At 38.1% G+C, this 27,063-nt stretch overlaps 1 protein-coding gene across 2 annotated transcripts in view; it reads left to right on the top strand.

Moving 5' to 3' along the window:
* itfg1 (integrin alpha FG-GAP repeat containing 1) overlaps window positions 1-27,063 on the top strand; it is a 110,623-nt gene that overhangs the window by 43,185 nt on the left and 40,375 nt on the right. For both annotated transcript variants that reach the window (XM_079456883.1, XM_079456882.1), the window contains 3 exons: window positions 676-757; window positions 6,696-6,790; window positions 18,031-18,209. In XM_079456883.1, coding sequence (XP_079313009.1) covers window positions 676-757; window positions 6,696-6,790; window positions 18,031-18,209 — 356 coding nt within the window. The remainder of the gene's footprint in view (window positions 1-675; window positions 758-6,695; window positions 6,791-18,030; window positions 18,210-27,063) is intronic.

Consider the following 27,063-nt stretch of genomic DNA (forward strand, 5'->3'; position numbering starts at 1 on the left):
AGTCTCTCATGTGTGTAGAGTGCAGCTTTGCTCTTTGAATATACTCAATTGTTAGCTCCATGTTGCTTTTATTTGAGGCGTTTTAACAGCCTTTTTTTCTTACAGTTCTAACAGTTGTAAGCGCAACATGAAAGGAAACATATAAGGGATAATGCACAGGCAGCCGGTTGTTATCGCAGAAATAATTATTTTGCGATAACAGCTGGCTGCTTGTACATTAGACCCGCTTATTACACGGCTACTTGCCACATGAGAAAGAAATGGACATGAAATGGGAATTTGAAATATTTTATTAGCTAATTTATACCAAATGCAGACCTTCCGTGAGTAAAAGCCATTTACTTTCAGTTTTAAGCTAAGAAACAACGTTCAAATGTGACGAACAGACAATGTGGTTTAATCATTTGTAAATAAAATGTCATATTTGTTATTAAAAGACATATTTATATTTAATTTGTTTAAAAAACTGTCAAAATGATTAGCTGGTTACCGGGCTACCCTGTGTTATTAGTTTTGAGAGGTTTTCATCTGGTTTTGAGATTTTTTTCATTAGTTTTGAGAGGTTTTCATCTTCATCAAATCTGCAAATGTTGCGGCTGGCCAATCAGCATCCAACAAACCGTGTAATAAATGAAAGTATATGTTTTAATCCTGTTACATTTTTCTGTTCATTAGGATGGGAATTTTACTCAAATGTCGCCTGGAAAGGCCCCCGATGAAGCCAAGAAAGTGGGTCAATCTGCATTTGTAGACTTTGGTGAGTTGAAACATGTCTCTGTGTGCGGTCTGTCTGTGTTATCTGTTTTTCGAGATGGTGATATTGGGAAGCTAATAGAACCACTAACTTTGCTTTCGGGGATTTCAGAAACATTTCAATAATTTGTCCATAATTTGCTTGATTGTAATGCAGTCCGTAATCCAAAAGTAACCTTGAGTCTTTACCTGCGATAAATGCAGCACATGTAAACAGACTTGCACCGTGAACACACACGCACAGAGCCAAATTGAATATATGCTCCTGTGGGATCCTATTAAATATTAACAATACAAATTTCCCCTATCCAAAAGCATCCCACTGATAGCAGGAATGACACCAGCAGAGAAATCTCACATAGCATAAATGATTGATAAGGAGAGTGAAATGACCTAAAAGATTTAACTGTGTTGAGGAGCTTGGCCTTTATATTCAAAGCTAACTCATCTGACCAAACAAGAGCCCTTGTCTCTGTTCTTTAATCGGTTTCCTCTGATCTCATTCTTTCGTTATTACAGAAAATGTCACTTCATGCTATCATGGTGTTTTCACAGCAAAGAGCTTCAAAGGTTTTGAGTTTTAAGCAGAAATGAGGCCTGTATAAGACTGACAGTCATTGCTGTTTGATGCATATTTGGATCGGTTGGGATAAAAGTCTATGAGGCTAAAACACACCATTGTTGCAGTACTGGATTACCAAGGAATTAGTTCAGTCTTTGTGAGTGTTGTGTATTTTTTTTAAGTTTATAGTTTAGAAATAACACTAAAGACTAAATTGTCTTATTTTTTATATAATTTTGTTGTGATTGATCTTTCTTATTGCCACCTGCACAGTGTTGTTTACAATGTCTTTAATTTATGCAAAGCCAAAGCCTTTAATGCTTTTTTTATATAAAACAAAAATGAGTTATTGAACAATAGGGCTGTTCAACAATTCAGAATAAAAGTTTGTGTTAATATATTATACGTCTGTGAACTGTGCATATTTATTTTGTATTTATACACGCGTACACATACATATGTATTTAGTATATATTTGCATGTACATACAGTGAGGGAAATAATTATTTGATCCCTTCCTGATTTTGTAAGTTTCCCCTTCTTACAAAGAAATGAATGGTCTATCATTTTTATGGTACAGTAGGTTTATTTTAACTGATAGAGACAGAATATTTCAAAAATATCAGGGGGGAAATGTAATAGAATGGTTATGAATTGATTTGCATTTCAGCCAGTGAAATACGTATTTGATCCAGGAGCAAAACATAACTTTGTACTTGAAAAGAAACCCTTGTTGGCGAGCAAAGAGTTAAGACATTTCTGATAGTTGGTCAGCAGGTTTGCACATGTCTCGGGATACATTTTAGTCCACACCTCTGTAAATCTTTAAGGTTTCTTGGCTGTCCCTCAGCATTCGAGTTTTAGCCTTCTTCACAGATTTTAGGACATTTACTGTCTTCTCCTTAAGCCACTCTTTGGTTGTCTTGGCAAATGTTTTGGGTCTTTGTCCAGTTAAAGGCATATCCATGACCCGTCTTCAGTATAGTTAAGTAGAGGAGGTTCTCGTCCAAGATTCGGTACATGGGGTCATAGTCAGTATTTCTCTCCCTCCAAAATGAGGAGACCAAAAACAAGTAAAAAATAAGTACAAAAACAATCAAGATTCAAAACTGTCTTTTTAACTTTGCCTGATTCACAACAGTAAATGATTTAGAATTTGAGTCGGATCTGATTTTACTGTGTTTTTCAAAGAGACATGGTGAAAGGCCAAAGTTAAGGATTGCAGATTTCATTCATGTACATCTACAAATCTTTTTCTGCTTTGCAAGCATTGTTATTTTCATTCAGGAAAAGCGTGTATAGTTTGCCACATGCCGTTTGTAACCGAAAGTGTACTTGGCCGTGTTCTGCTGTACAGAAGATGAGGTTGGGGAAGGTATGGCCTTTGTAAGCCGCATTGCAATTATGACATAGACCATTGAGATGCCTCACCTATGACCTTTACTGCTCTACCAAAATGATGTCACAGTTGGAGGCGGGTGCGATGCAAAGCGAGAGATGGAATAGGATGGCCGAGCAACCGAAGAAAGAGAGAGAGAATGAGCTGTAGACCGTGATTTAGGATGATAAATGATGTCGAGGATGAAAGGTGACGTGTATGCGAGAGAAGCCCTATTCTACATGTATGTGCGCCCGGGTATGAGTCAATATTGTCGCTCACTCAGAAAATACTTTATTGGATTAGTTTCAGGTGGTTGTTCTGGAGACACGAGTGAGAAGATCAGAGTAACGGGTGAAGATCCCATGCTCGACTGATCCCCGGCGATCAGCATTTATCTCTCTCCTCCCTCCGTCTCACCATTTTTAGTTTCCTTTCTCCTGTTCATCACCTGATTTTAGCTTCCTCCCAAGCTTTGAACTCCCCTAACCGCACATGCACTTTGCCACCATCCAGAACATGCCTGTTCACAGTCTTCAAACTGTCTGCACCAATTAGCTGTGGTAGCGTGTGAGCTCCGGAGACTGTAGAGTCATTATGAGATGATTTTTTGTGAGGAACAAGCTGCGGCTCTGTGATGCTGATTGTCTTTGACAGAGGAGAGCGCTGCAGTGGATGGGCGATAGGGGTGAAGACAGATAAACACCGGCTTCAACCGCATTCACACTCACACACAGCACAAAACAGGTGAATCATAGGAACGCCGCTTCCATTAAGTGGGTGGTAATGGGAAGCGAAGGGCTACCTCTGAAGCCAAGGACACTTGCTGACATTATACCTTCAGCTGGATTGAGTGGGCATTAATGGCACAGGGTTCACAGTTGTTTTATATACAGTACAGATACTTTATGAGTTGCAAGTTTTAGCCATATTGACTGTAAATCAGTTGTGGAAATTGGCAGGGTTCTTGATTTTTTATACATAGTGTGTGTATATATGTATATATGAACAGTGCAAAATTTGAACAAAAGTCTGAATTATATCACAAATGTGTGTGCGTGTGTGTGTGTGTGTGTGTGTATTCATATATACCGCCATGGAAAAAATTAAGTGACCAATCTGAATTTTCTATTTAATTCGCATTTCTTGTATTGTGGCCATTCCAGTCCAGTGTCTGTTGAATGTCAAGAAAATCAAACCTCAACAGTGACATAAAGTCATCCAACAGCAATGTGAAAGACTGACAGCATGACAAGACAAATGAAAACTGGTAGATCATGACATAAAAAACTATTTTCAATCTTTTCCTAAATGCATGTACAAATTCTGTAATGTTTCAAATTGAAAATGAACTTGATTTCTTTGCAGTGTTTGAGGACTAAGAAATACAGGATTTTGTTTAAACAATAATCATATGATCTGCTTTTAATTGCCCTCAAATATTCACTCAAATATATTGTATTATTTGCTTATCAGAGTCCGCAACCCTTGATTTCTTTTTCACAGTAAACATCTGTGGCACATCAAAACCAACACCTGCTACTTTAACTAAATAAACATGTTATTCACAGCACCTGCGAGTAGCGAGGGGCCTCTGAAGTGACCTTCAACGGTTAAAGAAATCACGACTGCAAGATGCTTCAAAGACGCATTTCAAATGACAGAAAACTAAAGGAACACGGCGCGCCGACACGCAAGAGTATGTGGGAGGAAGGTGGGAAAGGAGAAAGAAGAACGAGGAGGTGAGAGAGAGTAGGAAGAAGAAAAAGGAAGGGTCCCCTTGTTTGGTTGGAAATGGGTGTTATTCTATTCACACTTCTGCCTGTCAGTTATGCCGTGGCACTCTTCTCCATATGGCACCTAAGTGGCAGATCAAAGATACACCCCAGTGACCTTCCTCTCTCGGCTCCTTTACCTCTCTCTCTCTCCGTTAGTATTCTCCACCCATTCCTCTCTGCTTCAAACACTCCAAGATAACAGTTGAAGCTCAGACTAGTGGTCCGGTTTCAATCGGTCGCACCGTAATGTGCTCAGTTGAAGGTGAAGAGTGTTAACCGTTACAAAATTGCAAAAATAATGACCTTCTAATGATGACAGACAGCTCCGCCCCAAACATGCACCATTGGTTTAGTCAGTGTTACTATTGCTCATGGTTGCGTATGCTCAAACAAACACAGCAGTGTTTTGCACCGAGCCAAAGTGTTGATTGAATTTGTTTTTCAGTATGACTTATAGCCAAACATGTTGAACTGTAGCTGCTGTGTACATGTATGTCATCAGTTAGCCTGAAAGACATACGCGACTGTTTTGTAGGGTTGACAAAGTAACAGTTATAGAATATTATATACTGTATCTCTTCAATGTCTGTTTTATATTCAATTCCAGAGGTGCCACATTCAGCTGGTTTTGGCACAGTTTAAATCACTATTTTAATAAATGTTCATCGAAGGTGACCACTTCCTGACTGACAAAGTCACAGCCGCTAGCAGATTTACAGTACAAAACTGTAATAATTCATGAGTGTGCACCATCAGAATGTAGTCACTCCTGACATGGACGTGTCATTGTGAATGCACAACATATGCTAGACAAAATTCTCCATCTGCTTTATCAGAATGTTAATTGCTCTTTTTTTTTTTTAAGTGTGACAGCCAAATGCATTATTCATTAACCGAATGATATTCAACGCTAGGGTGCATTTTTCTGTCAGGAACATAGCGCAAGCGGAGACGTATTCCTAAAAAAAATGTCAAGCTTGAAGCTACAGTAGTGTCACATGTAATGTGATGTGGCATTTAACTTCCAGTCATCGTGACATACACAAGCACCGTGCCGTTGAGGACTTTTGTTTTATTCTTGCTTCTAGTGCTGTGAGACTTTGCGAGTGTACTGTGTACCAGGAACAAGAAGTCATTAGTGACAATAAGCGACCGGTTCATCGCACTCTCTGCAGTGCAGTTACACATTTTGGGATTCTCACACAGACACACACAGTTACGTTCAGTCAAAATTGACTGTATTGAAATCGAAATTAGACTATTGTTGTCTTTTTCAGTTCGCTTTAAAGCTGTCTACATGCTGTATTCCTTAACTAAATTTATAATACTAAGTTAAAGATTTAAAAAAAAATCTTTAGCCGCAAAAAAACTAAGTGTGACCATTTCAAAATTGTTTTCAGTTTTCTGAATTTACTATTTATAGTGTAGGTAAAATTATCATTTTAGTTTCATTATGTGAACATCTAACAATATTTTTCCCAAATTTCTGAATTCATAAAAATAAAAGAAATTACAATAATAAAGGGTGGGTCTCTTTAATATGAACACAATGGTACGTCAAGCGCTTTCTTTAAAGTTTGCTGTCTGTACATTAATAAAATGAGTAGCTTAGGGTAGCCCGGCCCTCATTGTGTGTCAGTGCCCAGGTGACTGTCTGTGGAGATAACTGTGTGCGTGTGTTTGTGTAATTCTGTCTCCCAGCAGGCTGTTGGGCTGATCTACATGGTTATTTGCCACATGCCAGATACTATGAATGTCAATGCAGGTGTCATCTACCATCACCACATATCTTCTGTTTTTTATCTCACTGTTACTCCCCCTCCGATCTCTTTTATCCTTACTATCACCTCTTTGTTTTTGTTCTTCAGAATTTATTTAATTCCTTTCTTGGAACGCTTTGTGTTGCAAAATAAAAACATGAGAATGAAGACTCTGACACCAGGACAAACTGCAACTCACCAGGCTGCCACACACTTCATTACACTTGCTCGAGATCACATGAAGTTCCATATGCTGAATTTCTCATCAGAATAGCAAAAGGACACCGTGCAGCTATTACTTCCTCCCACCTCTCTTTCTTTACATTTATGCTCATGACTTTCACCGACAATGTTATTTAGATTGTTTACAGTAGATGTTATGAGTGTGCTAGCATCATGCTGTACCAGTTAAGCTTAGCAAAGCTCTTCCAGCCACCTCACCCAATCTCTTTTGTTTTCCTCAGATGGTGACGGCTCCCAAGACCACCTGTTGCCCGTTTGTTTGGATGACGCATGTCAGAAGAGTGCCATTTACTTGGCCAAGCCTGGAGGGACAGAGGTACACAGGCTCGCCATTACTACTCTGCCACACCTCTCCATTCAATCCATTCATCCATTTGTTTTCATGTGACCTGCTGTCAGTGGGAAATGATAGATCAAGTGTGCATACAACCTGACGAAAGCTGCTTGTCAAAATAAATTTAGATACAGAAATATTTTATATTTGTTATATTTTTATACTGATACTTGTAAAAGCAACATATAATAAGAATGTCATATGTTTATTTAGTAATATTCAAGCCTGCAGTGTGTGCTCTTAGCTGAATGTCAGTCTCACAATTGAAGGCAGGGGTTATCATACACACTCACACATAGACTCCCAAGCCAAATGTCTGGCTCTGTCTGCCTGTCACAGGCTTTGGGTCTAGAGAGAAAGGGAACAAAGATGGACGTAGTCGGGGAGAGGGCGGGAATGTAAAGGGCGGAGAACACGTGTCAGCTTTTGTCCGCCTGCCACAGACGCTAGTCGTCACCATCAGCTTCAATGAAAGGAAAGAAGAATTTGCCTCTTTCGTTATTTTCTTATCTGTCCATCACTTTCTGCATGTCGATGCAGTCTTCCTCTTCTCTCCCTGTTTTTTATATTCTCTTTTCTCCCGTTCTTCGTCGAATTACATAAACAAGCTGCATGGGTTTGACAGCGCTTTTTCAGCATCGCTAATGAACATGTCTGATATAGACAACACATGCAGTGTGTTGGAATGACAAGACAGAGAGAAAACAAACAGTTTAGAAAAGAAAGAGATCGAATAAAGGGACTGCTTGAATTGAAGTCAAATAACAGCAGTGTATGATTTAATTGGCCCAGGGATCTTTCTCTTTTTAAGCCGGTTTGTGTGCATTGGTGTTTTTGTAATAATCACACAAATACTTACAATGCAAGTGCTCTCACACACACAATTCATCAGTATTCCCATCAGTCAGTTGAAAGAGCTAATTTTCTCTGTTTTCTTTTCCAGCTCATCTGCTTAATATTGACAGTGTAAACACATGTAACATTGTACTCATTAGAGTGAATGGGGTTGCAAGTGTCATCAACCACACACACAAAATGTGCCTTGCTTTGTTAAAGGAGGCTTTTCATTGGCATTTGTTGTGTTTATTTTTTCAATGGTTAACTGTGTTCTATCCCAGATTTTTTCACCAACTATGCAGTATACAGCCATTCATGTTGTCTTTTCTAAAGATCATACTATATTTAAACACCGTGACTATTGGGGTCAGATTGTGACGTACATGTATCTCCACCCCTCCCTGATATAACCATATATGGAGCTTACAATACCTAGTTTCACTATGCATAATGTAATCTGAAATCTCAATTTCAAAGTCAACTCCTGACGCAAATTGAACCAATTTAACGTATGTTATTATTTAGAGAACATGCTCTATATCATGTTGATAAATCCATTGTAGTTTGCTGTAAATTAAAACAGTGGGGGGAAGGCATGTGATCTGTGCGCACTAGCTCTTAAAGGAGCAATAGCATAATACATTATGGTTTTATGGTATTATGAGCTTATTTATTAAGATTGAATAGGTAAAAGAAACGAATAACTAGACATTATTATTTATTTATTACTTTTTGTGGCAGCGGCCAGTAAAAATATAGAAATTGATGTTTGCATAATAATCGTCATAATCGTGCTACCCTGATTATTCCTCACACTTTAATCGTAACAACAAAATCTATAATCGTTGCATCGCTATATGCATGGTCCCGTAGTGGATTTGATGGCGAGACAGCGCTGATTAAATACTTAGATTTAATTTTAATTTTAGATTTGAGTTAGATTTTACAAGAGGCTCTTTATGAAACAATTATCACTCAATACAAGTGCAAATAACACCGCTGGATTTAATCTTCACGATAACACGAATCCAATGTATGATATGGATATTAAATACAATTTGGAAGTGGTGTACGCATCTTTCAGGGGATGTTTTGTGTGTACGCAATGGTTGTAAATGAGGCCCTAGGGGTGTGTGTCTGATGAAACGGTCTTTAGGTGTTTTATAGTGTAACTTCTAAGACATTTTTCAGCAAGTATCTCCCCAAAATTGTAGAAAACTCAGTTGTTCTCAATGGGCATTGAAGAAACTTTGCTGCGGTTTGCTTGGGTTTTGTCGTACATAGTAACGAAAGGTGTGCATCAACAGTATATCAAGTTTAGTGTTTGTAGCTGCTTGGATTTAAATTGGTTTGGTTGTAAACATTGTTATAGGCCTCAGAGAGAATGAGAGGCTAAAGACTTTTGAATCACTACGGAATTAAACTATCCCTTAAGCTGCAATGCAGCAAAGAGGGACACATAAAGAAATAGAGATGGGAAGGAAGTGATGGAGAGAGAGGCAATAGATTGTCTGAGGTGCTGGAAGTGAGCGCTGGTGTACGTGTGTATTGAATTCCAAAAGAGTCGTGAGGGAGGGATGCCCCTTGTAGGTTGAACAGTTCTCTCGCTCAGCCTGCAGGGGCATCTCATGCTTATTCATTTCATTTTCATGTACTCCGTAATAGCAACTTTGTTCGCAGGTTGGCAGCATCAGCTGAGTGTGTCAGGCAATTTATTCAGTTATTTTCTTTCCTCAAAGGAGTATACATAATATTTAAAGAGTTTGTTTCCAAAATGAGAACTCAGTTTTTAAAACATTTCAAAAATCATGTTTTGTATCATAATATGTTATCGTGTTTTCATAGTGTTAGTTTCATAGTGTTTCAACTGTGTCTTTTTAGTTATTATGGCTTAAATCAAGACAAATCAACAAAAGTTTGATATTAATTGGGATGCACAATAAAACAAAACATGATTTTTGGACAGTTTCTCATTTTGAAAAAAAACTCTTCATTTTCACAACATCACTCTCACATCTTGCACCGTGAGCTTTCTCTCACAGTATTGCCATCCCCACGTGTTTGTGTCTCTCATTGTATATGTATCTTTTGAGCGTGAAATGCACCGCAGTGTTGGTTTTTTGAAGCAGCTTGTCTAACAGTATGAACTTGATATAAATATTTCTTTCTTCAAACTCTCAAATGTGGGCAAAGCTCCTCAATGCAACATTTCCCTGACGTTCATGTGAAGATGTCTCCTGTGCTGAGCCATCACTGTATTCTGAAGAGGTTAGATTGGTCATTATCTATTGCTCCATACGGGCCACTTAACAATCTTAACAGTACAATAGCAACGGGTGCCAGAAAACAAGGCCTTCAGCTTTTTTTATCCCTGTCCCCTCCTGTCACAACCCCAACTGTTCAACATGTGCGCTGCTACTCTGAGTCATTAGCAGAATCAAAATAAATGCTTCATATTTTCTGAAATGATCGAGAATAATGTCTCTGTTTTTGACAAAACTCTACAATCATGTACAATTATCCAAGATATTTACTTATGAATAATTATCACAAAAAATGTAATGTGTTATTCCTGTCATGTCATCTAATACAATTACAAAGATTATGACCCCCCACCACCACCATCAGATGGCCCTGTCTCAAGTATTGATAGCACTATAGACCACTTTGCAGGATGTAAACATTGCTCCAGAAGCATCTCCGGTTTCAGTTTTTATTGATTTATTATCAGTATTTTTCATGATTAAATCTTACCGATATTTGTCTAGTTTTAAATCAGTTATATATACAGTGGGGCAAAAAAAGTATTTAGACAGCCACCAATTGTGCAAGTTTTCCCACTTAAAAAGATAAGACTATAAGATCACATTGTCTGATTTTTTATGAATTTATTTGCAAATTATATAAGTATATAATAAATTACAATATTATATTTAATATTTGGGACTCTCCTGGATTTTACCTTTGACAATTTTTTGTTGAAATCCTTGTTATTGTCATATGAGATGATAATTTTGCAGAAATCTGCAGTGGTTTTCTCTAAGGGCACAGTCTATGCAGTGTTATTAGCACTTTCTTTAAGCTTCTCGGCCCACGCTAATGTTCACTCCCACCACTGCTGGTCTGTCAAGTGAAATCTTTTGACATTCATTTTGTCTTCATTTTGTAAGTCAAGGAGCCGTGCAGACTTTTTGCCAGAACGGTTGGGTCCTGATCTGCCAAGTACCCGTACATGTTAGTGAATAGGATTATGTTACTGCCTCTTTAGGGGCGATTCACATTTCGCATCTCAAGCCAGCTTCTCTAGTCAAATGACCAGCGGTGCGCGTGCAACACTGAATGAAGTTGAATTAACTATTTCCATCTCGATGCGGCGCCTGCTGCGTGTCTACATTTAAACTTTAAATCGAGTAAAGCAACGAACTTGCGTGCCAAAAGATGCGAAATGTGAATTGAAGGTTGTTACATTTGTACTTTGCATTAAAAAATGTCACTTTGCATAATAGGTAAATGCTTAAATGCAAATGCTTTCTATGAATTTTCAGTTTCGGTTCACATTTAATGATCGATTCAAAAAATATACTGTAGATATTAGGTGTCCATTTTAAAGATTTTTTGTTGTAATTCTCTCTTTTAAATAAATAATTGTGTGTTTCTGGTTTTACACATTTCCTTGATGATATATGTTAAATTTGAATTGAATTGAATATTTTTTTTCATATTTGTAAATTAAGTAATGTGTTAATAGACAGACTACACTTATTAAGATTTGACAACATTGTTATTGTTACACCGTGTCTACGCGACACGACACATGGCTTGTTCTAATGGGATTGTCGCATCGCACCATGCCGCTTCCAGTGTGGACACATTTTTTTATGATAATAGACTCTAATGCCCTCTGTCGTGTCGCATCGCTACGTGTCCGGTGTAGACACGGTGTAATGCTGAATTTTTCAAGAGCACGCCTTATGTACCAGAGGTTTATTGGTGCAGAATCTCACAGTTTGTGTTATGTTCTTTTGTCTGTTGGGAAGTAAACACACTCATGCTCATTTATGTTCTACGGTCCTCCAAAACCTGCTGGGTCTGTCATCAGTGCTTGTTCTGTGTCTAATCGTAATGGGAATAATTTACAAATTAATTACTGCCTGCAGGTCACCTTCATATCTGGACACACTCTCAAACGAGTATGTGAGCAACAACAGTTATTTCCACTCACCCCTTAAATCTTTCTATAATCCCTGCAACTGCACATTCCACTTCAATGCTTTTTTTACTGTGTGTTATGCGAAATCATAATTGCATAAATTCTGTATATGATTGTTCAGGGTTAAGTAAGTGCGACACACGTCTCATTATTATCGCTAAACATTTTTTTGTGATTCTGACTGTGTCTTTCTACACTGAGTTTAACACATGGTGGGTGACATGTTATCGCATTACGGGCTATCAAAGTGTTAAATGTCTTGTGATAAAGATTGTGAAATTTTTTTCAACAAAAACGCTTCTTGCTAAAGGCAAAATCATGCATTTCCCATTCCGCACTGTGCTGATAATCGGCTGTCTCGTATCCTCAAGTCTTTTTTTGTTTTTAGATGTAAACACTGCATGTTGTAATAACACTTAACAACCTTTCCACTATCAACGCCTCCGTTCAACAAGCCCGTATCCTGTTCCCTGTACCACATTTTATTACTAATTGTGCGGCTCTCTTTTTGGGAGGCTAATGAAGAGGCCGTCTGTTGTCAGATTCTGTTTCTCACACGTGGTGGAATGGCATGTGTTCCCCGTAATGCGATGAGTGATAACGATTTTTTTCAATTTTTCCGGCATATCATAAAACTGGCAGTTCATTAGGTTGTACTTTCGTATCATCTATCAGTAGCACTATTGATGTAATGGCATCTCGTCATTCCCAGCGGCGAGCTCCGATTTTAATTTCTTGGCCTAATGAAGCATTGCATCTGGGCTGTGGGAGTGGAGAAGAGCGAAGCTCAGCTAACACAGGGACTTTATGCGCTTTAGTAAACAAAGCCACAGGGACCGAATCTTGGCAATGCAAACGTGATGATGTCTTTCCGACTGATATGAGGAAGGGAAGAAAATGGGCCATTTGTATTCTGTGCACAGCATCTCCTCTATCTAAGATGTCCCATTACTTTTGCTAAGGGAAGGCCATCATGGTTTTCTCCATTAAAGAGATCATTCTCTCTCTCTCTTTGTGTCTGTAACATCGATATAACTTGCTGACATTTCAACTGTTTAGTTTCATGGAGGAGGCACCGTGTTTATCTAGCTTCGCTCCGTCTTTAACACAAATGAGACACTTAAAATGACAGACAGTCATGTGTGCCATGAATGAGCGGAGTAAAAACTTTGAATGCCAAAGTAATCGCTGATGCCAACATATCCTATCATCCTTGGGGTCAAAATGCCCATGGTGCTCTCGTAGCATCTATGCAGAACTGTTTTCGATCACCTTTTTCCCAATAAACATCTTAAAGCAAGAAGGCAACTGAGAAATGAATGCGTGTGCTATGGTGGTTTGTTAATTACAGAGTGTCTCATTATCCTGGATGACACTGATTAGCTTCCATCACATTTCTGTTTGATTAAGCTAAGGTGTGCGTGTGTGTGTGTGTGTGTGTGTGTGTGTGTGTGCGTGCACTTCAGTTCAAGTTGATTGGGTTAATCAGTAGAGCAGTGGATAGCTGAATGAGAGATTCATTCTAGCTGAGAGTGGTTCTCTCCCTCCTCTCAGCCACAAGCCACACCCCCTGCGCCTAAACCACGAATTACCCATAGTCCTTTTTCCTCTCATCCCCAATCTATCTCATCTCTCTCTCATCAATCACACACACGTACACTTAGCTGGCATGAGTCTTGTCTTAGACGTGTAGAAAGAGTCTTTTGTATGAGTCATACCGCATGTTCACCTGGTTGGCGTCGATGAACTGTCAGGTAGACTTCCACCATGAGCAAGATGATAAATGTATGCAGTCTGTGTTAGAAAGGGCTGACTGATTCACAGATGAGCTCTCAAACCCTTTTGAGCGCTGAGGACCAAGCACATACCCGTGTACTCACTCGTGTACAAAGGACTTCTTATACCTGCCAAAGGAATAGACCAAACACTCCCTGACCTGTCAGTGAGTCCAGCTCTAAGTAAAGCAGACAGCGAATATCAGTTGTATGGGGGCTTAAGGGAATGGGTCACCCAATACTCTTTTATTTACACTTGCATTCTTTCAAATCGAAAAAATAAGAACGGTCAATCTATAATTGCAAGGACATATCATGTCTTTGGGATTTTACGTTGTTATATGCCGAAATACCCTTGTCAACTATGTTACCCAATTGGGGAAACCTTTTAAAGAGAAATGGATGGTTCAAGTATTTCATCATTGCCATAATTTAATGTCATTTCCTCAAGAAGCGCGTAAATGAAAGACTAGAATGTGTGTCCTCTGTCTTTTCCCCAGTATCTATTAAAAAAGCAAACCGGTGTCAAGATAGATTCCTGTACTATCAACAGTGTTATACCAATTTTATGGCTGCAAATGTGGACTAAAACATATCTTTATGAGAAAGTATTTCTCAACATAACGTAAGTATAGTTCTAGGCTTCCATTTTGAGTACACATTGAATGTTAAATGCTAAAAAAGGTATAAATATAAGATGAAGGTAAAAAAACAGGTAACCCTGAGAGTATGAAGTATGAATATTTACGGACGTCAAGTAAGGTCATTTCTGTGTTTTCTTCATATTTTCAAAATTGAAAATTCCATATGTGCCCCTTATGAACACAAGAAGGGGCTGCGTTAAAATTATGTTCTTATGTTCCACTAAATAATATATAGTCATATTGGTTTGTTAAGACATGAAGGTTAGAAAATAAAGATTTTTCATTTCTGCGTCAGCCCACCCTTTAAAACTGTACTTCAATTACTGGCTTTAAAACCTGTTCCAGTTTCTCTGAAGGCCAAAAAGTATTGTTCATTTTGCCGGTCACTTCTGGTTAATTCCTCTGTGAATACTTAGTTTGTTTTGCCATCTCTTCGCATTCTGCGTTGCGTCACTTGCTCTTTCCCTGGCCCTGCCTGCATCCTCTCTTCCTCCATCACCATTAAAGGAACCAGGAATCCAGGGAATCTGTTGCCTGGTGGGGGCCGACACATGTAGAGTAATGATGTGTATTAGGCTCTTTATGGGATTGTGCAGGTCGACACTGCCAGTTTGGTTTGCAGCCAATGGTCTTCATTGGCCATCAGCTAATGCAGCCAACACCTATTCTCCACGGCAGCTGGTTCAGGTTATTTTTAAACTTGGAAGCATGTTTTCAATTTAGATCAAGCCCACTCATATTCAGGCTTACCGTCTGAAAGCCAAGTCTGGCACATGCAAGTAGCTCTGTCTTTCAAATGAAATCAGGACATCTCTCAGCATCTAATTCTCATCGTCTCAACAGCCTCCGTCTTGTTTTTGTCTTCTATGCTTGCGACTGTGTGTTTTTAATATAATTTCTGTTTTCTCTCTCTACAGCTTCTAACCTTTTAAGTATAAGTCTTATTGGGTTAGCAGGATAAATTGTACGGGGTTTGAAAAAGCAGTAATGATCTTGAACTGGCATCAATATGACTACAGCTAACAGCTGTGAGGACTTGAGGCGACCCAATGTATGTGTTTTGCATTGACTCATTGGTGTGTTTGCCACAATGTCATTCCACAGCCTTGTGATTTCCATCTACCCTCGCTAATAAATCAATAAGATTTAGCGTTATCCGGCAGTCAGCACTGATACAAGTCAATTTACACATGCAGACCTATTGTGATGGAAGCTGATTGTTGATGGCCACAAGGCAATGACTGTTTGCATAATCATTACTGTTTGAAATGAAAAGAGACTACAGTTTAGACGGATTGGGCTGGGAGTTAAAGGCATTCTGTGTGAGTGGCGTTTTGAGAAATGGTTTTGTTTTTGTATGTGGAGCTTTAGTGCTCAATAGAGAAATTGGAGAAAATGACTCGCACAGAACGACACACAATTCATGCTTTTCTGGAAATAACAACAGCCCATTTAATTCAGTTATAAATGTAATGTGCCAGCACATTCACACACACAGACACCAGCTCCGTCATAAGGATCCTTTGTTTTATTGGAATGGTATTGAGGTGCTTCGGCATAATGATCCCTGTTTAAAAATGGATTGCCGAGCATGTCCAATTTAAACCTTGTCGGTATTTCCAGGTAGTAATGATGAGCCATCAGAAATTGTGGCCATAAACTGTCATAACATCTCATAACCGGTTTTAAACACCCCATCAGTCAGAACTGCTTACTTAGTACATGCTGTGGGGGTTGAGGTCTGCCTCAGCACTCCTATGGGAAGTTGAGGCACCAGTAAATATTTATTAACAGTGAGAGAGAGACAAGAAGAAAAGAGGGTGCGGAACGTATGGCAGTGAACTGAAGATTAGTGTAACACTGTGTCCCGACCCGATACAATTCCAGCAAAATTTTTGTTCAAGTTTTTCAATCCATGTACCCTGTTGATGAGCATAAACGTACACACACATCCCTTGTATTTCCCCTTGTAACTTCTGTGATGCTGCACTAGACCTTTTGCACTATGCATTTTATGGCTTCCCTTGTGAAACTTGAGGAACTTTAATGTAATATCTGATTCCAAGCGAATAATCAGTCTGTCACAGCACTTCTATCAAAGGAGATCACTGTGGGGACGGAGCTGTTTCGAAGGTAGAAACTGTTTCTAATCGCTGTGTCACATGTGGTTACAACAAAGGTGGTGACGATATCTGATTTTCACTACACAATAATCGTGGTCAAACGAAATCATAATGCTTTCAGTCAAATTCATCTTTAATTTAGTTTCTTCTGTGTTTTCTGGTTTTTGGCCAATGAATCACGTTCAAAATACTGTATGAATGTAGCGGGACGGAGAGAGCTAGTAAATCATTTTGTTTACAAATATCTTTGTGTTCAACAGAAAATAACTGTATACAGGATGTTGGGAGGAGTAATTCATAACAGAATTTTCATTTTTGAATTGAGTATTTCATTAATGGGTGCTGAATTATTTACACTATCAGATGTGTAGAATGAACGGAATATCGAAACACATGAATTTTAATATCACGCCTATTTTCGATACGGGTATATTGTGACAGCACTAGTTTTAACACGGTATTAGATTGTCATTCATTCAGGTCTTTACCAAAATGTAAGAATTTATTGATTTTCAACTGGACCTCATTATTTAAAGATGTTTCTGCATGCTTAGATTGTTCCATAACAAATGAAGTTAATGTGAATGCCCTTAATATTTAACCTTATAACCATAGCGTCACGTAATTCACAAATTGCTGTGGGAGTGTTCTTACCAGGCTGCAAATCACGCTGTGAATCGCATTAAGTGAAAATTGAAACTTGTCGGTTTGGTTCTGGACACACCTCTAGATTTTCATTTTATTAAGCGTTGTTATGTTTGAACATGTAGGTTACTAATTGTAGTTATGTCCAATCATTTGAAGGTTGTTATTGTTTTTGCGGTTTGTTATTTTGTCTCGGAGAGTTTGAACTGCATATGAACTGCAGGAAATTCAGCTGTGAAGTAAACAAGCATTGCAGGGCTCTCACTTTTGTTCGTAATGAGGCTGATATCCCTACAGTGCACACCACGTGTTTCGCTTCATACTTCCATTTCAACAACATTTTGTTACTTCACGCCTTATTAGCTATTAACAATTTCAATTAATACATATGCACACGCATAGTGCAGCCTTTCGTTTTGTCATTGATGGCATCATTGAGTCTGTCTCTTTACTGAGGTTTAGGAGAAAATTATATTAGAGGCCATTACAGAAAGCTCTTTCTCTAGCGTGCATTCTCTCTTTACCATCATGTGTCTATTTCTTCCCTCCCTGCTTATCTCTAGCCATCTCTCTCCCCCTCCCTCTTCTCACCGTGCCTCTATCCTTATGGATGAAAACATTCAGAGATGCACCTGGCTCTGTTTTACATTCATGAGTGAGTTGAGCCTGTAAAATCTGTGTCCGTGTCTTCACACAAGTACAAATGACCAAACCCAAAGCGAGAGAGAGAGAGAGAGAGAGAGGGAGACATAATTCTTCACATAATGTTGTGTTCTGCCTGGTGGTTCTTCAATTTGTGGCCTTTGTTGGGAAACAAAAGCAGTGTTGTTTGCATACTCAATGGTTTTCATGTTTTGTTATAGGAATATGTGTTATGTGGGTGCCTTTAGATTCCAGCTACTGTAAATGTTTTCTCTCAGTATGTAGCTGTACTTTGAATTTAAAACGTTATCTGAAGTGGTGCTTGAAACTTGTGTGTTTTCGGCAGCTGAAGTGGGTGCCGGTGCTGACGGACTTCCAGTGGAAGAACTCCTTGTGGGGCTTTGTGCCCCCTCCAGACAGTCATGCTGCGAGAGAACTGCACAGTCCCATCACCCTACACTTAGGGGACTACAACTTAGATGGCTTTCCTGACGCTCTGGTCATCCTCCGTAACACGACCGCCAGGTGAGTGAGTCGGTGGTGGATGGAGCAACCAAAATCTATTCTCTGTTGTTAAACCTATTTATTCATTAATGGTTATGCAATGATGCGATTAGAAACAGAAGTAGTTCTTTCTGGAAGAACGTTGTCATGATAAAAACAAAACCCACGTGGCATTTATTAACATGTTTCATAACCCAAAAGGCTATATATTCGAGGTTTTATATTGAGTAAGGTAAAATGGTTTTCAGTTCAACATCCCAAACATGTTTCTGCCAGATAACAAATGAATTCATGGTGATTCATCATCACCTTGCGATGGATACATTATTTCAGACGCTGTGATTTATAACAAAGACTTCACTAAAAAGATTCCAATGTTTTTAACACCCCTTTATTTTAGCCACATGATAACAGCACAGTTTAAGAAATCACAGACAGAAAAAACTTTGTCAAATCAGCATGGGAACAAAGGCTTTTTCATCAAGAGGCAATACATTTAATGTGTTAGTAACTGCTGGCATGATGACAACAAGAGGTCCTATCTACTTGATTTAATAACTTGAACAGGAATCTTGTGCATTTCAAACTTAGTAATTTGTGTAGCTCAGATCACATACAAAAAATAATACTTCAGGCTGGTACCTTGCACATTTCAGAGAAACCTTTGTCTCCAAGAAAGATGATGATTATTGCTTTTCGTTATTTTTTCTGAAAGAGATATTTTCTAATAATTAATCACTTTTAGACCATCCACCTGTTCTGAATTTTGTTCAGTAGAACTTTAAAGATGAATCTAAGTTAAATCCATCATCCTTAGTAGTGCTCGAATTGAAGGAGGGCTGGGGGGATCCGGGACCCCCATAAGGCATTAGGGATCCCCCATAAGAAGTATAGACTTAGGGGATTCCCCTCAGATCGTTTTTTTTTAGTACAAATGATAATGACAAATCTGATTAAATTCATGCAATGGATGGGGTAAATTTTGTGAATTCATTGTTTACAATAATTTATATTAAGTTTGTTTATGGGCTAGTTGTCATGTCTCTTTAAATAGTAAATAACCAGCCCCAGGTTTAAAGGACATCGTTGACATGACTGCATGATTGTTGTTGCTCCGGTGAAGCTAACTTCAGTTTAAAAAATGGAGAATAATAAACCTCCACTCGCAGTCTGGAAGAGGAAGTTTCTACTTTCTTGAAGGGTCATTTTCTCTCTATATATATCTTTCCACTATATCTATCAACTCCATGCCGGGGCTTTTGTATTCCTTTGCGTAAATTATTGTCATGCCTGGTTTTGAGGTGCTAGAGATCTCGATGAAGATGAGTGTCAGCTTTTTAGTCATTATAGAGGTGTTGCTTATTGTGCGGTTTCTGTGCTATATATAATCATTTCAGAATTGTATAAAACTTTTTCAGGCTGCTAAGACCAACGGCCACATACATGCTGCAAAGAAACTATGTAAACTGCACTGAAATCGTTGAAAAATCCCCACAACACTAACACACAGACTGACAGCCGGTCTTGTCACAATTTTTTAATATCTAATAAACTAGTTTCTTGCATTTAAACAAGTCTTTTGGAACAAACATTGACACAAAGTGTCAAGTGTCCATTGTTTTAGGGATAGTAAAAACTACATTGGTAAATAATACTAGAATTATTCTGTTGGACGTACACTACTGTTTAAAAGTACTTTCTGTTCACCAAGCCTGCATTGAGTTGATCATAAAATACAGTCAAAGAAGCCTGTTCTTTTATGAACGACAGTTTTTAATAAATAGTACATAGTTATGCATATTATGATCAAATATATTGTGTATTTTGTATAAATTGTATATTGCGTGATTAACCCCCACCCAAAAGAGAAGACTTGATTCAGTTCGAGCACTGATCCTTAGTTTTTATAAAATGTACCCTGTAATTCTTGATAAATTGCCCCAGTTTGTTTAGAGCTGTTGTTGTTTGGTTTCTCTGCCTCTCTGCCGTCTCAGCTTCACTTGTTGCTGACTGTGGGATGACAGATTTTAAACTAACGAGAATCCATTTTCAATAGAATTGGTTAAACAATATATAGTCGTGATCTCATCTTGACTGTCAAGGGTGTGATTAAAGAAACAAATTGGAATGATTTCTGAACAAATACAAAATTTTTTGTTCAACATGTATCTCAACAGTACAGAACAAATTCACCGCAACAGTGATAAAGGATGAGCGTTACTCGCCCTCAGTATAAAATGTTTACACTTTACGCGGGATACGCAAAAAGCACAGAACCCACTATATTCAGTGATGCTATTTGTATTGGATTGTAAGTAATCCATGTTCTTGTTTTTTTCTCTTTATTCTCACTTTGGTGTTTACACTTGTAAACTGTAGTTAATTGTTAAGTTAACTGTAGTGTGTGATATTTCTGATTTTATTAATGTTTTCAGTAGTAGTTGTGCTTGTTTAGCTTAACACAAACAATGATGAGACACCTGATGGACTGTTATTATTCTTTACTGAACTAAAGAGTTACTCTCATATTTTGTTACAGAAGAGATGGATGGCCAACAAAAACAATAAACAGGGTTACTCTCTATGGTCCTTATTAACAATTCCAGAGTTTCCTGAAAACTCCATACACTACAATAGTGAATTGATAAACTGTAGAAAAGAATGTGTTATACTTTAATATTTACTTTGGTACGGTTAAGAAACACTGTAGCATCTAGGAATTTTACTACAGTTTACTGTAATAAATAATAAAATATACTGCAATCTTTCTTTTCTCCTTTGGACTGGTATCTTATTACCGTATTAAACACCATTAGATGCTTTAATAGTTAAACTTTTTTTAGCTAAGCAGTGATGATACGTTTACATCACATGTCAAATGGTTTGTTGCGCCCCCTCCAAAGAAATGTGCACCAGCCGCCACTGATGAACTTTCAAACGGCCAGAGTCCAATGACTGTGAGTTTGCGCTGATGGTGAGAAAATCCCATGATTAATTTCATACGTTTTTAATGAGGGTTTTTTGTAGTTAATCACATTAAATGAACCTATTACATTAACAGCCCTAAATAGTACATTTCTGTAATTTACCAGTTTACTTGTGTAAAAGAACACCCACCATTAAGCCTACTTTAAAAAGAACCCTTTTAAATTCTCTACATTTGTCCCATGCCTCTTTTCAGCAGAAACTTCTGTATTCAAATGTCAATCACTAAAGCAGTCTCATTTTCAGTAGGACCATTTACGTGTCTAACAAACCAGAACTGAAATTCAACCTTGAGTATTCCTCCTTTTATCCAAATAGGACCTTTTTGATACTGTCACAGTAGCTGCTTTTCATAGCCATTCCGCGTTCCTTCTCTTTTCCTTGTAAGAATTTGATATTTTAGTCATAGGATTTCATATGTAATCATGAATTGTATTTCCCTAAACTCCCATGGGTATATTATTTGAGGTGTTCACCAAAAGAAGCTTCTGTTTTCAACTTTTTATCTGACCCAGTCTGAAACATCAACTAGGGAGGTGCATGACACACACATTCTACATGAGCTAACTTAATTACGTGCACATTGTCCTAATGCAAGGCATTATCATATAATACTCATTAATATGTTAATGTGATCATGCTTGTGACCCATTTTACAGTTTTCTGGATGAACTGGCAAGATCATGTTATGTTATAAATGTTACATTGTGGTTGCATCATACTCAAAATATCTTGTTTTTCATTACATATCCCCCAAAACAGCTTGAAATAGCACATTTACATCATGCTTAAGAATTTATAATTAAGACATGACAATGTGAGTAAATGAGCAGAATAAATGGGCAGGGTGTGAGTGTAGGTAGGTGTGAAGACCCAGATGCTTGTCATCTGTCTTCGATCTCACCTGACCTAAGTATGGACAGACAGGCCAGAGAGAACAGCAGGAAGGGCATGGATGGATTAACAGCTCTCTGATTGAGATAAGATACTTTGCAGCTGGCTTCGACGTGAGAGATGCTCCAGATGCATTTAAAATACAAAGAGACCTTCAGTCATGCTGAAGGGCAGGAGTTTTTCGTAGGGATGTATAGAATCCCATGTAGCTGAATAGTTTGTCCACATAATAAACCGCACAATCTAGATCTGTATGAATTGCTTTTTATTGGTCTTTTGTCTTTATACTACATGTAGAACATTAAGTCAGTCTAATCTTAAAGTCAGAGGGCTTAACCCTTTCGCTGGTTGGGTCAGTGTCATTTCATCTATAGGCTCCTCTAATCGCCCAACACCCAGTCTCATCATCAGCATTTTAGCAGTAACCAAGCAACATCCATCTAGAAACCCTGCGATGCAGAGTTTGATCAAATCGGTCTATTGTCATTACCGTCACCCCGAATAGCTCTAACGCTTAGCCCAGTGATTTGATTCTCATCAGCCAGGAGCTAGATGTTAAAACCTTCTTTCCTCACAGATGGCCACTTTCTTATCTCATACCAATCTGCTTGGATCACTCCTTAAATTCCCATTGGCTGAGAGCTGAACTGTCTCATCAAGAAAACCAAGCATAGCATCTTGCTGTCTTCAGTCTGTTTGAACATTAGAAATGCTGTTGTTTATCTAACCTTCTGCTGTTATATTGTTTAGGAAACACGTTTTTTCTTAGTTCCTGTTTTTTTTTCATTTTTGTATTCTTTCTGATTATATCTCCATCTTGGTGGATTCCAATTGACATTTATTCAGGTTATCCCTTGAGGTTTTGTGCAGAATAATTGTGCAGTGGCCCCAAATGGTATCTGGACACATAAGCCAAAATAAAATAGACTGAATCTCATTGCATTAGAAATAAAACATGAAATTGGACACACACACACATATATGGGCATTCGTATATATATTTTTTATTTGTTGTATATGTAAGTTCCCGATTAACATTCACATACGTTTTAACAACTTTCTATGATATCTTTATATATATGTAAATGTATTGGATATACATTTTAAGATGTCTTGTGAGAAATCTAGACCCCCTCAGAGCTTTTATTTGCACCAAATCAGTAAATCTCTCAGTTAAAAGGTGAATAAACAAGGAACATTCTATGAAGAAACATTTTATTTCTGCATTTTATGTGGCTGTATTGGGTAAATGGTAATATGGGTCAAATGGATATTTGAAGGGGGCAATATGTATATACAGTACATGTCTGTCAGATCAAGAGCTGCATGTTGATGTCCACCGAACAGACTGGCATTGTTCCATCGTGAAATGAGTGACGATTTTAGATGCGAGTAAAATCGTGCCAGTTTCCCAAATGCTTTTAAACGGCCTCCAGCCCATTTTGTCAGCAAAGGTTGTCATGGTTTCTGAGGTGCTAGAGTGTGTTGATGAGTGTTTTTGAGTGAGTGGGTGGGTGGGTGAGAGAGTTTTCACAACCAGCCAGAGACATTTCAAAGTCAAAACAATTTAAAATTGAAATGAGAGCTTCACACCTCTTTTAAATAAGCCATAAATAGTCCTCAGCTGAAGAGTTGAGATTTATAAGAATCGAAATGCTTTTTAACTGGTCAGGTTAAAACATGTTTGCATTGGATTCTGTGTTTCATATTAGTGGCTTATTGGATCTTTTGGAATTCTTCACATTTCCTTCAGTGCTAGACCACTTCAGGCATCTGTCCCTTTCCCAGTCCCTCCTCGGTTTTTCCTCCATTGGGTTGTGCCACTGTCACAGTGTATCTTTCTCTCTCTTAATCTGTCTGTCTGTCTGTGTGTCTCTGTCACATTTTGTATAGGAGATATCAGATAGGAATGTCAGGTGTAGATGCTATTTATATCTTATGATGTGCCTTTTCCTACAAAAATGAATGAAAGCATGCTGTTTTCTATTTACTCTGAAAGTTTGGATTTGAAATCTTTATTAGGAACCTGGGTGGAAAGGAAATGGAACGATGTTCAAGACAACCATTGTTTAATCATAGCAATTGTTGAAGTAATAAATCATAACTATTAGTAAGAGCTGTAAGACATGCTTTTTGATTGCTGATTGATTTTTTCCTAATTCTCTTCCCTTTCCTTCTTCAAAAAAAAAATTACTAACCTCACTATTCTTAGCTTTGTATACTGTGCTAGGCTTTAATGAACTAGTTTGATGCACTTATGTATTTTGTTACCTATGTTGTTAGAATTGCTTCCAATGTTTCCTCATCTGTAAGTCGCTTTGGATAAAAGCGTCTGCTAAATGACTAAATGTAAATGTATGTATTTGATTATCTTGCACAACTGCCAGTGGAATTTCATCTGGCCTTACTCACTGGATCATATGGACCTACTGTATGGCCTATATACATTAGTAACTCAATTGACTGTACATATACGATGTCACATGAATATGAAGTCTAAGGCACATTGTAAAAACAAAATTTTATTAAAGTATATATTATTTGAGGGAGATGGCAATATCGATTTCCAAACATTCTTTAACTCTAATAAGTCAGATTTTGTATCAACAAGGAGTCCTTGCAACAAGCAGTAGAGCCCAAACATAGTGTGTGACTGACATATTGAAGAAAAAGGTTTAACATGCTGTAAATTAAAGAAACTGATGAAGAATCTAAGACTTTTGCATAGTAGTCTAAAACTGGATAAGAAAATATAAAGGGGTGGAACTCAATTTATCTGTCTGTTGTGAATAGTCACAAAAAATGTAAATCGTCACCGGTGATCTGTAAATTCTGAAAGATTTCACAAGGTGGCTAGTTTGGAGGAATTTGTAGGTTTAGTTTGTTAGTTGTTCCAAATCTGTACTAATCTCTTTGTTTCCGATGACACAGTGAAAGACATTTGGAAGCGTGCTTGTAACCATTTAGTTCTTGGCCATCATTGACTAATGGAAAAAATTACAATGGTAGTCAAAAGTGCCCCAGAACTGCTTGCTTTCCTACATTCTTCAAAATATCATGTTCATCTGAACAAAGAAATGTAAAGAGTGACCTGTTGGAATGACCTGAATGATGACAGAACTTTCATGTTTGGGTGAACTGTCCCTTTAAATTTTGGGGTGGGGGGTCACATTTGCTTTTTCCTAATAATCCTACAGTACGTTTTTGTGCATGAATTCATGAAATGTAACCACCTAATAAAATACTAACGCATTCTCTATAGTTGGACGAAAGAGGTTGAAAGAATAAGGGCTTGATGACATTGACTTTAAAAGGAAAATTGTTTCAGAGAATGTACATGTTGATGAAAGACATTTTCCTTTGAAATAATTGCCCTTGTGAAAGATGGACAACGATATATATATTTAGAAAGAATATATATAGAGTCGGTTTTGATTTTGTGTCGATTTTCAACTCAAGGACACCCATGCATAGAGTTTTCACTGCTGACTCCCTCAGGTCACGTTTTACTTCTGCCTTTTACGCTGTTATTGGAGGGCAAGCAACATTTTGACTGTAAAACTACTGTAGCTAGAGCAGCTCTGATTCTGCGTAACCGTAACCTTGACTTCCTGTTGGAGCAGTAATGTTTCAATAGAGATGGCAGGCCTTGACCCATCACTGTGGAGAGTCAGACCCACATGCTGACAATAATACGCAGGAGCTTTGGATGAGATTAAGTCAGTATATGTTTCTGTATGTCTCTATCTTTGTGACAGTCCTCAGTACATCTGACACACACACATTTTATCCTCCACTATATACTTAGGCATTTTGGAACTATTTTGTACTAGTCTGCGTCACTTTCTGAGAAAGTTACCGTGTGCTAGAAAAAGCAAAGCACTGTGGGTATTTTTATTGTAGAACGTTAACATTCAGAGTGTTTTGAAAATTGTTTGTGCTACACTGATCCAGAAAGTGCTTTTTTGCAGATGGTTGGGTAGTACTACTTGCAAAACTGTCACCAAGTGGTCTTTCATTTCCCATAATCCAAATGTATTATTAATATTAGTAATAATTGTAAAAACAAATTGGTGCGAATGCACCTGAATCCAGTTACAAATCAGTATGAAAACCTATTGAGTGTATGAAAGCAAGTGTTAAATGAATGAGACTCGATTTGTCTTAGCACACAGGCAAGACTACAATAGTCTTGAGAGAACAAAGTGTGCATTCTCTCTCCGTCATTGGCTGTCATCTTCCACCTACTTAGTTTCTTCCAGCTTGGTTTTCATACATGCATGCTGCTTATTGAATTTGTTCTTGGTCTGATTTAGAGAAAAAAGAGATGGCTAAGCAAACAGCCCTTTTATCCTTTTCTTTATCATCAGATTACATGTCAAATACCAGGCTCAGCTCCTGCACGCATTCCTCTCCCGTCCCATTCCACTTTGTTCTGGTGTCATGCCCAGGTCTTTGTCTTCAGTCGTAACAGAGAGGAAAACTGACAAAATCAGCTTGGTCATCCACCAACTTTCCAATAAAATGACTATCACTTTAAAGGTCCAGTGTGTTATTTTTGGAGGATCTGTTGACAGAAATGCAATAAAATAAACGTAACTCTGTATTCAGAGGTATAAAAAGACCATTATGAAGCCTTGTTTGTATTACCTTATAATGAGCTATTTCTCAAGGTTGTGCGTGTTGTGGATTCACAAATGCTTTGCTGCATACCTCGGTTGTAACGAGTGGATATTTCATTCAAAGTTGCTCTTCTATCAGATTGAATCAGTCGGCCCATTCTCCTCTGACCTCTAGCATCAACAAGGCATTTTCGCCCACAGGACTGCTGCATACTGGATGTTTTTCCCTTTTCACACCATTCTTTGTAAACCCTAGAAATGGTTGTGCGTGAAAATCCCAGTAACTGAGCAGATTGTGAAATACTCAGACCGGCCCGTCTGGCACCACAACCAAGCCACGCTCAAAATTGCTTAAATCACCTTTCTTTTCCATT

Source organism: Barbatula barbatula (genome assembly GCF_947034865.1).
Source record: "Barbatula barbatula genome assembly, chromosome: 1".
In the NCBI taxonomy this organism is placed as follows: Eukaryota; Metazoa; Chordata; class Actinopteri; order Cypriniformes; family Nemacheilidae; genus Barbatula; species Barbatula barbatula.